The sequence below is a fragment of the Metarhizium album genome, assembly GCF_000804445.1.
Source record: "Metarhizium album ARSEF 1941 chromosome Unknown scaffold_10, whole genome shotgun sequence".
In the NCBI taxonomy this organism is placed as follows: domain Eukaryota; kingdom Fungi; phylum Ascomycota; class Sordariomycetes; order Hypocreales; family Clavicipitaceae; genus Metarhizium; species Metarhizium album.
Genome location: NW_024467584.1, coordinates 895,721 through 907,556, shown reverse-complemented (window position 1 = coordinate 907,556; position 11,836 = coordinate 895,721). Strand labels below are relative to the sequence as shown.

General features: G+C 50.7%; 2 protein-coding genes across 2 annotated transcripts; one reads left to right on the top strand and one right to left on the bottom strand.

Annotated features, from left to right (window-relative positions):
• Nucleotides 1-436: 436 nt before the first annotated feature.
• MAM_04697 (vacuolar protein sorting-associated protein 45) lies at nucleotides 437-4,706 on the top strand (the record flags this gene model as incomplete). Its single annotated transcript, XM_040823495.1, has 4 exons — nucleotides 437-1,510; nucleotides 1,619-2,093; nucleotides 2,915-2,985; nucleotides 3,054-4,706. The coding sequence occupies 4 exons, from the start codon at nucleotides 437-439 to the stop codon at nucleotides 4,704-4,706; spliced, it is 3,273 nt and encodes a 1,090-aa protein (XP_040678748.1).
• Nucleotides 4,707-6,960: 2,254 nt separating this feature from the next.
• On the bottom strand, nucleotides 6,961-8,064 carry MAM_04696 (Gti1/Pac2 family protein; the record flags this gene model as incomplete). Its single annotated transcript, XM_040823494.1, has 1 exon — nucleotides 6,961-8,064. One exon carries the CDS (start codon nucleotides 8,062-8,064, stop codon nucleotides 6,961-6,963), a length of 1,104 nt encoding a protein of 367 aa, XP_040678747.1.
• Between the last annotated feature and the right edge of the window lie 3,772 nt (nucleotides 8,065-11,836).

Here is an 11,836-nt window from a genome sequence, read left to right as displayed (position 1 = left end):
CTTTGTTCTCATGACAATACTGGACAATTGCCCCTTCGACTATTTGAAAGTTCACCTGAAATCCAATTTGAGCCTGCCCTGTTGCTAGCGCCCCGTGCCCGGAAAATATGTGCATAGCGGGTCGTTGTGTGTGGTATGCACCTACCCGAGTGGTCTTACCGAGATCCCTGGTGGCTCGGTAGTACTTATGGTGAATGCGTTACTGACTGCGCCCTAGGAACCATTCACGGATCGGAGCCAACTGCATCTTATTAAATACACCGCCCTATCCGGCCTTCTCTTTATATGAGCGGCTTGGCCTTGATCTCGTACTTTAAGGTTTGCCTGCACAGCCAGTACCCATCGACTTCGAATCCAACTGATCTACCATCTGAAGAGAGCTGCAATAATCAGAGACGCCGGTCAATACTGAGGCGTCCTCACTTTCTCGCCAAAAATGGATGTCTCCCAGGCGGTAGCTTGCTACATTTCAAATATCATTATGCCCCCTGGAGACAACACTTCAGCCAAAATGAAAATATTGCTGTTGGACAGGGAAACCGTGTCTATTGTTTCAACAGTCGTTACTCAATCGTCATTACTCAATTACGAGGTATATCTCGTTGATCGCTTGGACAACACCGCCCGCGAGAAAATGCGCCATCTTCGATGCCTGTGCCTCCTCCGTCCATCATCTGAAAGTATTCAACTTCTGATAGATGAGCTACGCGATCCTAATTATGGGGAATATTATCTGTACTTCACCAACGTAGCAAAAAAATCGTCCCTCGAGCGACTTGCTGAGGCAGACGATCATGAGGTAGTGAAAACCGTTCAGGAACACTTCGCCGACTATACCGTCATCAACTCAGATTTGTTCTCCCTATCGATGTCCCTCCCGCAGAGGCGTATATGGGGACCAAATCCCGACACTTGGAATGCAGATTCTCTTCAGAGATGTTCCGAGGGGTTGCTCGCAGTGTTATTGTCTCTGAAGAAAAAGCCGCTCATAAGGTATGAGAGAAGCAGCCCTCTGGCCAAGAAACTGGCATCAGAAGTGTGCTATCTCATGTCCCAGGAAGAACAACTTTTTGAGTTTCGAAAAGTTGACACGCCTCCCATCCTCCTTGTTCTTGACAGACGAGAGGATCCCGTGACACCATTACTCACGCAGTGGACATACCAAGCCATGGTTCACCACCTTTTGGGTATTCACAACGGTCGAGTTGACCTCAGCAACGTCCCGGACATACGGCCGGAGCTGATGGAAATTGTCTTGTCTCAAGATCAAGATCCGTTCTTCAAGAAAAATATGTTCCTCAATTTTGGCGATCTAGGTTCGACAATAAAGGACTATGTTGAGCAGTATCAGTCTAAGACGAAGAATAATGCCAATATCGAGTCAATATCTGACATGAAGCGATTCATTGAGGAATATCCCGAGTTTCGTAAGCTCTCGGGCAACGTTAGCAAGCATGTAACCTTAGTGTCAGAGCTAAGTCGACTGGTATCGGCTCAAAAATTGTTGGAGGTGAGCGAGGTTGAGCAAAGCCTTGCGTGCAACGACAACCATAATACGGATCTAAAGGTCAGGACCGACTTCCAAGTTATTGTGGCAGTTTACTAAATGCATCATCAGAATATTCAAAACCTCATCCAAATCCAAGGCATCAGTCCTAATGCCAAAGTTGGGCTGGTAGCGCTTTATGCTTTGCGCTATCACAAACAGCCATCGAATGCAATTCCTATGCTGGTAGATCTTCTGGTTGCAGCTGGCGGTGTTTCACCAGCGCAGTCGAGCTTAGTTAACAAGATCCTCGCTTACCATCTTTCTCTGCACACATCTCCGTCTCAAGGCGGGATATCCGACATATTTGACTCTGCCGGGATCTTCTCGGGTGCTTCAAGCAGATTTAGGCTGAAAGGGGTGGAAAACGTGTATACGCAGCATACATCTCTTCTGGAAAGCACACTGCAGAATCTAATCAAAGGTCGCTTGAGGGAACAGCAATATCCCTTTGTGGAAGGAAGAGGGTCAACACGAGACAAGCCACAGGATATCATTGTCTTTATCGTGGGCGGCGCAACATATGAGGAGGCTAAGATGATCACCAGTATAAATGCAACAACGCCTGGGGTGCGGGTGGTGCTGGGCGGCACTTCTATCGTTAATGCCGCCACTTTTTTTAAACAAGTCGAGGATGCCGTCAGCTCCTGGCCAGAAGTCACTAGCCGCAGATGACGTGGTCTAGCCTCTGGTAGCGAAGGGATCCCTTGATCATTAAGTAGCAGGCGCAATGGGCTTTACGGGATTGAAATGAGAAAGGTTTCCATATTGTTATAATGTGCGAGGCCTCTCCATGCATGCATCGTCTTTCTCCGGAGTAACGGCTAACATTGAACGTCTTGAAAAGAAACAGCGACCCACAATAAAACACGCCGCATTTATACAACTACGGAAAACCCAAAACTTTGCATTGACACTATGAATATGCCTTCGCCATCAGGATACCCGCCATTAGAGTGACGATGCATCCAACATTCCCAAAGATAAATGAGTATGTCATGACCAGATGACATATATCTTGATCATTCAATGCATGTCGCAGCACGAACAAGATGCCACCGGGCGCTGCGTGGACCCTCCCGTCGCCATTTTGCTGCTCCTGCGAACTCCAAGTTGGTCTCAGCTAGACCCGAAGAACTTTCGACCCTGTCAGCTTGCTAATCTTTTTTGTTAGGCCGTTTGATGTTATCGTCATTGGAGGTGGCCACGCTGGCGCTGAAGCTTGTGCCGCAGCTGCAAGAACAGGGGCGAAAACTGCATTGATCACCCCAAAGATCGATAATATTGGGACTTGCTCATGTAATCCGAGTTTTGGAGGCATAGGGAAAGGAACAATAATACGAGAAATTGATGCTCTCGATGGTCTAGCTGGCAGGATCATTGACAAGGCCGGCATTCAGTTTCACACACTGAATCGCAGCAAGGGACCAGCTGTTTGGGTATGTAAAATCCAAAACTTATTCTTGTCCAGAATTCAAGGCATGAGCTAAGTTGCCGCCTACTGCAGGGACCCCGTGCTCAGATCGATCGAACATTATACAAGCAGTACATGAGAGAGGAACTCGAGTCCTATCCGAATCTCTCAATTGTTCTCGCCAGCGTTTCAGATATTGTGTTATCGGAGCTTGACCCTCCACCAGCACAAGGAACTTCCAAGTCTATCTCTGGAGTGCGATTAGAGTCCGGGCAAGTTTTGCCCACGGACAAAGTCATTATCACCACCGGAACTTTCTTAGGCGGCGAAATACATATTGGTCTCCAGAGCTACCCGGCAGGGCGACTGGGTGAAGCAGCTACATTTGGGTTAAGCAAGTCACTTTGGGCCGCCGGTTTCCAGCTTGGAAGGCTCAAAACCGGTACACCTCCACGGCTAGATCAAAAGACTATTGACTTCAGAGAGCTGGAAGTGCAATATGGGGACGAGCCGCCTACTCCATTCTCTTTTTTGAATGATACAGTGTCAGTCGCGGACCAGCTTACTTGCAGCATCACATACACTACCGACGCAACTCATCGAATTGTGCGTGAAAACCTCCAGAACACCATCCATATTCGAGAGACCATCAAGGGCCCAAGGTACTGCCCATCGTTGGAGTCCAAGGTTCTCCGTTTCCCAGACAAGGAGCGGCACATAGTTTGGCTCGAACCAGAAGGTCTTGATAGTCAAATCGTTTATCCCAATGGATTATCAATGACCATACCACCTGAGGCTCAGAAGCAAGTTTTGCGAACCATCAAGGGCCTCGAGCAGGTAGAAATGCTACAGCCGGGCTACGGCGTGGAGTACGACTACATCGACCCTCGCGGCCTCAAATCCACGCTCGAGACTAGAGCCATCCGCGGTCTATACCTCGCTGGGCAGATCAATGGTACCACGGGATACGAGGAGGCCGCTGGGCAGGGTGTTGTGGCTGGTATTAACGCAGGGCGAGTTGCCCAGGGGTTATCCGAAGTCTCGATATCTAGGTCTGATGGCTATATTGGGATTATGATAGACGATCTCATAACTAAAGGTGTCACAGAACCCTACCGGATGTTTACATCCAGGAGTGAATTCCGCATGGCGGCAAGAGCTGACAATGCAGATTCTCGGCTTACTGAGAAAGGTCGGCAATGGGGTGTCGTCTCTGATTCACGCTGGAGAGCATTTTCAGACGAGCGCCAGAAGATTAACGATCTCACAAAGATACTGGGCTCGGTATCTTTCACATCCGTCCAATGGTCGAAACAAGGTTTTCATCTTCGAAAAAACCCACTGCGCCGAACGGGCATTGACATTCTCCGACTATCAAACACCGGAACTCGAGTTGATCTTGAGCAGCTGAGCACTGCCATTCCGGAAATCCAATCATATGCGACTCGAGTTAGGGACCGTGTGGCCATTGAAGCCGTGTATGCACCATACGTCAAAATGCAAGCTGCTGAACGGGGTCTGTTCACTTATGACGAGAGTGTCCGCCTGCCTTTAGATGTCGACTATGACGCAATACCCGGTCTAGCCTTGTCTGAAAGGGAAGTACTGAAAACAGCCTGCCCAGAAACTCTAGCACAAGCTCGCAGAGTCGAAGGCGTTACCCCCGCAGGTACTGTTAGGCTTCTGGCACACGTACGGCAGCGGTCTGTTAACGACCTGTCACGAACTAGCCAGACTATATTCTGATGAATTCGATAGCAAGTTTGACAGTATCGTATTGTATTTAAATAATTTTGCGTTTCGAAGTGGTGACACCCCGGACTGGGTTACATTGTACACATGGTGATTTTGTTTCCTCAACTTGGCCCGCGGTCTGTACAAACGGGTACGTGAGCGGATCTGTGATGCCACCGCAGCCCTGTGCTGATCTCGAATATTCTAGGCTTCCGTTGGGAGGGGGAGAGCATTCACGATACCTGAACCCTTTTCTCCGGCCAGATAGCATTTGCGCTCGCCATCGACATCCTCTATTTTAATATCCTCACAGCATCCTTGCTGAATATATAGCTGGCACCGCTCCAGACAGTGGTGGCCGCTACAACCCATCTAATCTCTCGTCAGCCTAGCCGAGCAAAACGATATAGGTGAGCTAAGAGCGTTATCAACCAAAACTCACTGCAGGGTTGTCAACACTGATGTCAGATCAGTGTCAAAAAGAGGGGCTGCTGTTGTGAGGCCAACGAGACCAAGCTGCAGGAATGTGTTGCATTTGCTTATTGCTGTAGGGCGAACTTCGGCGGATGGCAGAGAAAAGTCCCAGTATCGACCAAATGTTTTAGGTGGTGGTAGTGAAATCCATCGGTAATATACGGCAGCCATCCCAAGACCTACATCTCTCCCTAAAATAATAGTCGCTACCCACACTATGGCACCAGGCAAAAATTGTTAGCAGGGAGATATTGCTCCGGCGAAATCGGACTGGGATATGGAGGCGGGGATCAGGAAGTAGGCTCCAATATATTTCCAGATATCGACCCGTTTCACTTGTAAGATACGTACGTGGCAGAGCGCCTTTGGCGGCTAAACATATGGTGAGGATGGTCATCAGCGCCTTATCCGCCATGGGATCTATCACTGTTCCAACTACCGTCTTGCGGTTCCATCTGCGAGCAATCCAGCCATCGAGCATGTCCGTGACCCCAGCGTAGGCAAACAATCCCACAGCCCACGCATGAGAGTCATGAAGAACCAGGTATCCTATAAGGGGAGCTGCTATGAGTCTCGTGGTCGTGAGAAAGTTTGGTATCGTGTATATATCCTCGCGAACAGCCTCGTTCGTCGCGGGAGGTGTGTGTTCGATCGAATTGCTCGCTTTCTGCATCGACGATTCCACCTTGGGATGGTCGGCTTTGGACTGTTGGGATTGACTTGAGCGGGAACTACTGCTCTTTCGATCAGTTTCGGGTCCTCGTCAAATTGCCTCATGTCCAAAAGGTAGAGTACCTGTGATATCGAGCGCGATTCTGTCTCCGCGCTTCTTCGGCGATTATACATATACAAGCATTATATGATACTGGTGAAGATCGAGGCAAGACTGTTGGCAAGCGTGAGCCGATTACCCCAGGTACAATGCGTGGTGGACCTTTGCAGCGCGCCCGGCTCGTTGCTCGAGAGAAAAGTGCGAGCATAGTCATGGTGTTTCACTCGCAACCAGTGGCTGCCATTCGGCATAGAGCTTGGTTGCGGTTCCAGTATGGGTTATATCTGGTTCAACAGCTACACTGTTACAATACTCCGTTGGCAGCTTGTGATGCAACTTCAAGTGCCCCCCCACTGGCCCATTGGCGGGTCCCCCTTAATCCGAGCTGCACTACATACTTAAGTACCCTACACGGAGTTGCTATTGACGTTGTGCTGCGCCTTGTGATATGGCATATACAGTGATTTTTACCTCTTTCTCGGAGGAATGCATGCGATGGTGATTTCATTGCGTTTCCTTCGTATTTAATGATTTTATCTACTGATAGGTTATGTAGGACATCCCTCGCGGGCTATCATCTAAGTATTCTGGCAGAGGTCTATTCAAACGTGGGACCCACCCAACCATGGTGTGCAACAGAGTACAGCTCCAAGCGCCGTGAAAACAAACATGGGTTGGAAACCCGTATTGGCAACCGGTCAGTTTTTACCCCATATGCCCAAACACCAACTCAAATAATACAAAACAATCAATCCAGCTAACTCAAGCAGACACCAACACTATTCCACCCGCTGCAAAAATACGAAAACAAGACAAAAATAAAACCAAATTACAGACAGCCAGCGAAACAAGCCGTCAAGTGACGCGCGTCGAGCACCCAGACAGTAACATGTTTCCAAGGTAAAGAGCATGAATCGTGAGACAGGTGTACTGCACGAACCAACGATGTCGGTAGCGAAATGCTGCGTGGAGGTCAATAATCGAGGTTACCGGCTACAAAATCCACAGTAGCCAACGCCATTAGTCATTGGAACCACCAGGCCACTGTTCAGAACCATTATTTGCGCTATTCCCGAAATACTGTAGGTCGCCTTGACTGTCGGCCTGTCCTAGTGCCCAGTCATTCGTAGTGTGGCCCAGGTTGTAGTGCTGGGTCCCAGCTTCTGCGCCGGTTAAAGTATTGGGATCCTGTTTCGTCTGTCGCGGTTGGTTGAAAGCCTGTCCGTCCTGGCCCGGAATTTGGCCGGTTCGCTGGGGAAGATAATATGAACCTTGTCCGACATAGGTGCTGGAGCCCGGGGGAGGTCTGCCTCCCGTAACTGGGCCAAGGTGTAGCGAGGACAGTTCCGGAGGCTGCGTAAGTTCAAATGCCGAATTTCGTCTCGGCGTGTCATGTAGTGACATATTTCGGGGGAATTCGTTGTCCATACCAGTGTTGGCACTGAAGCGAGAGGCCCTGGAAGGGGCCAGGGAATAATTGCCGTGTGACTGTGGAGTGTATGAAATCGAAGATGTGCTGGAGGGTATCGCTGGGGAGATGGATGGCGGAATCGAGGGCGGGCCCGAGGAACCCAACGAGGGCGGCATCGTGGAAGGAAGCGGCTGTGGCATCTGAACTGGCATGGAGGAGTTCATCGTCGCCAGGTACTGATGTTGTGGATGGTATGTGTACGGGACAGACCCGTATGCTCCTGGAACAGGGGAATGGAAGCCCCCAATGGACAAAGCTCGGGGCATATGGGTATGTGAGCCACCAGAGACAGTCGGAGGATTGACGACTGTCGCGATGAGACTTGATGGGCCACCAGCCTCATCGTCCGGACCATACTGTACTTCGTCGATGGGAGCACGGAAATTTTGGGACACGAGGAGTTCGCTTCGAGGTGAGATGCCACTGAAGCCGTAGCTCCTTGAAGGGGTAGTGAGATTCCCAGCAGCCGCATCGTCGACGTTATAGTAGCTGACAAGGTGATGAGGAACGCCATTGTAGTTGATGCTGATAGTCTTTTTGACCAACCCGCCGGGTTTGAAAGGGTACGAGTCAATCAATGATCCGATCAAGGCCCTCTCGGTGTCCTTGATATTGACGCCATCCATGGCAGCTGCTGAACTGAAACCACTCATGTTGAGATGCGAGGTAGAGTCCACCTTTCCGATCCCTCCTGGAGGGCATTTCTTTCTTTTAAGGGCCCGCTTCTTCTCTCCTGGCGGGAACGGCTTCTCTAGCTCACGATATATGAGGAAATTGCCGAGAATACGGCTCGGGCTCCAGGATACACCGTCAGTCCATCGTTTGATCCCTGAAGCGTGCTCTTCATAAATAAAAACATTTCCGCTTTTGATTAGGTCCTGGCGCTCTCGATCATGAGGGCGACGGGGTACGTGAGTGAGCCGGCCAGACAAGCAGGCCTCGAATAAAACCAGTGAATCGAATGTAGAGGCCACAAGGCCTTCAAAAGTAGGACGGAGAGGATTGGATGGATTTGACATGGTCGTGCAAAGGCTTTGCGCCAGGCAAGTTTTAACCTTTGGGAGAGACGGTGATAACCTTGTCTCTGGAAATTGTAGTTCAACCTCCGTGCCAAAAGTATGGTTGCCCTGAGGAGCCCCTGCGGCAGCGAAAACCAAACAGACGATATGTTTGATAGTGATCCCTAGTGTTGTTAGGCGAATATTATGATTTCGCTTCCGACTCAACTTGAAGGGGGGGGCTCCTTCTTGAACAGAGAGGGCGGGAGAGGAGAAGAGACGCTGAGAAAGGAGGCGGATCAAGACGCAAAGTTTGTAAGCGTACCGGTCCTGGAAGAACTAAAGGGAGCAGAAGCTTTCAACCGTGAAAAGAATGCGCGAGAAGAAAGTTGTAAGGCAGGAAGGAGTCGAAGCAGCTGAGAAACAAATGAAGAGCCACATTCAACAGGAGAGATGAAAGAGAGGTCCCGGAAAGAAATGAAGCTGAAGGAGGCAGTCAAGACGGAGCAAAGGCCTCGCGAGCAGCTGTGGCTTGAAGAGGCGTGTGAGGAGGTATTGTTAAGTTTGGAGGGACCTGGTGGACGCAGTGGAGGGCAGCGGATTGACTCTCGAGGTGCGTGCCGTGACAGTGCGCCGTCGTGGTGCCAAATTGTCTAGCCAGTTCTCAAGACGCCTCAATGCCAAGGGCACAGAGGGTTCTCAGTTCGACCAGACTCGATGGGAAGGCGCCAAAGATGCGGGAAGACGGAGGTTGGCGGGGGGGGGTTGGTGTAGGGACAGCTTGGACGAACGAACAAGGACAGAAATGGATGGATACAGACAGGGCGCTGGCCTGAAGGGGATAGGATCGAATATTAAGTTTAATCGAGGCGTAGGGCTGTTTTGCGATTCGACGACACAGGATCTAAAGGTTGACAGGCGAAAACAACACGCACACCTCTGGACCATAATTGTGGTACGTTGGTGCTGCCAGCGGAACTCGAGGCACACTGTGATCTTGTGGCTTGATGAATTTCTCCGCAGCATTGCCAGTATGGGGGGGACGAGAGGGTGTCGATGAGCAATCTATGTTTTGGTGGCGGCCTTTATAGTGAATTAAATTGGCTTGGCTGGCCGCTTGACTCGAGGTAAAAGCTTGCGGTATTCCAAGAAAGCCAATGGGACGCTTGTCGATGAAGGAGCGGATGGACAAATGGCCTGATGATTGGGATGAATTCCCAGGTCAATCGTGCATTCTCTAAACATGGAGTCTTGAAGTCTTGAGAGTCTTGGAGACCGGCCTGGTGTAAGTCGCACCGCACTCGAACTGCGTGCAACCAAGAACCAAGAGGACACGCGGGCGCGCTCGCGCACACACAGGCCACGAAACCCAGCCTTGGATAAGTACTCAAGTAAGTACCCAAGCAGATTATTTCGTAACTACTTTAACAGTACCTACTTAAGATACGACGTGCCCGTGCTGGGTGCCTGTGTAGGTCGCGCCTAGATCGGCCGGTACCAAAAGCAAAGAAAGGATAGTAGGGTAAGTACTCAAGAACTTACGCCATCGACACGAAAAGCGCCGGGGTCGGATCACGTACGGAGCACAGTACACAACATCAAGCTACTTAAGTACGGTGTCGGTAGTACTTAGCCGTCCTGGCCATGAATGAGTGCCGGAAAGGGCGTAGCTGCTCGCGCCCCGAGAGCCGGGTGTGGACATAGTAAAACACTTAAGTACCAAGTCAATTTCCCATGTGCATGCTCCATCCAGCTTGATCTTCTCTGGTCTTGTTGTTTACCAACTTTAACACAACGCAACAGCATCAAGAGCAATGACATAAAGGGAGAGAGGAAGCGAGACCAATGAAGGAAACAGGAGCGTTGGAGCCTTGGAAATCCTGGGCAATGCCATTTCTAACATTTCTATTTTTCATCGTCGCGGAATGAGACTTGGACGGCTACCAATGTCGGTGGCACTCGTATATTCCCCACCCTTCATGACGGCCAGGTATCGGATACTCAATTACGAATCTCCCCCAAGGCGACCATGTAGTGAAGTCCTAATAGAGATGCAATTCGAATTACATATACTGGGACTCTGGGCAAGGAAAAAAGTAGAGTGGGCGAGGCGCGTGCCTATTTCTCAGACAGCCCAGATCCGGTTGAGCGTCCCCGGTAGCATCTTCGGTCGAACAATAGCCGAGGTTTAGTAGGGCATTTGGAAGGCTTTTTGTAGCAAGTCTCTGATCGAAAGCAGAACGATTATAGTCGGCGCGCGACCCGGCTCAAAGTGCCACGTATACGGGGTATTCTTCGGGTTCTTATTTTGTCGTCCTGTTGGTTAAACGATTTGAAGATGTCTAGACATGCTGTGTTACCAATCCCCAGATATCTGAGGGCAAGGCAAACCGCCTAGAAGCTTGTTTCCGTTTCCTTGGGCCTAGCCCTCGCCGCCCATCATCACGGCCAGAGACGGCTGAGCGACTAGTTGAAATCGCTTTCACTTAGTCCAATATCTTTCGTCATGTCGTCCATGGCCGGACGGCGGCAATCAAGAACAAGGCCGGCATGGGAACAGCAGTCACAAGGTGCATTCCTAAAGGTGACGCGGCGCACGACGGCTTTTCTGCCAGCCATGATCCAGCGTCTCGATGCGGCAAAAGAGGACCATTCAATGGAGAATGGCCGATTGCTTTCCCAACCATGAGGCTTAGCATGACTTCTGCACGCAAGCTACTTTTCATAATGTGGCACCAGAAGTGGGGAGAGGGCAGGCGAGCCCGAGAGAACCGGCATCCAACTAGTACGTACTCCGTACAGTCATTGACTTGTCCGGTTGTGGTCCTCCCCTCGCACCGAGAACAGGGAGTAGGATGGATGATGGTGGGTAATCGCCGGCCTGTTGGGGCTGGATTGATCAGATTGGTGTTGCGTAGAGTGGCCGTCCGTCGGTCCAGACGTTTCTTGTCCGAGCCTTTTGTTTTCCCTCCCTTTTTCTTGCACGGATGATCGCTGCTGGGTTCCGACGAGCTCGAGCTCGAGCACCAGTACCCGAAAAGCCCCGTGAACATACCACGGCGCGACAGGTTTCATGGGCTTGGCATTGGCAGTGTTGGGTGCCCCCCCAAAATTGTTTTGCACTGCAAACAGAGCAACTGAGCACTCAAAAGCCGGGGTTTGTCGGTAGCCAGCCGGACACGGACGACGACCAGACCCCTCTTTTGCAGGGGCCAAGGGCCTGGACGCTGCAGAGGAGTGTGTTGCGGCGTTAGGTGGCGCTGGGGCTGGGGTGTGCGGATGTTGTGAGGGGGGATAAGCAAGCCAGTTCGTGGAGTCATGGTGAAGCCTGGAGACGGTTGCTCCATTGTGGGGCTCGGATTTGCGCCGCAGACCGAAGCAGAAGAACAGAGAAGTGCCGGAAGTTATAAGGTTAAAAAAACGCAGC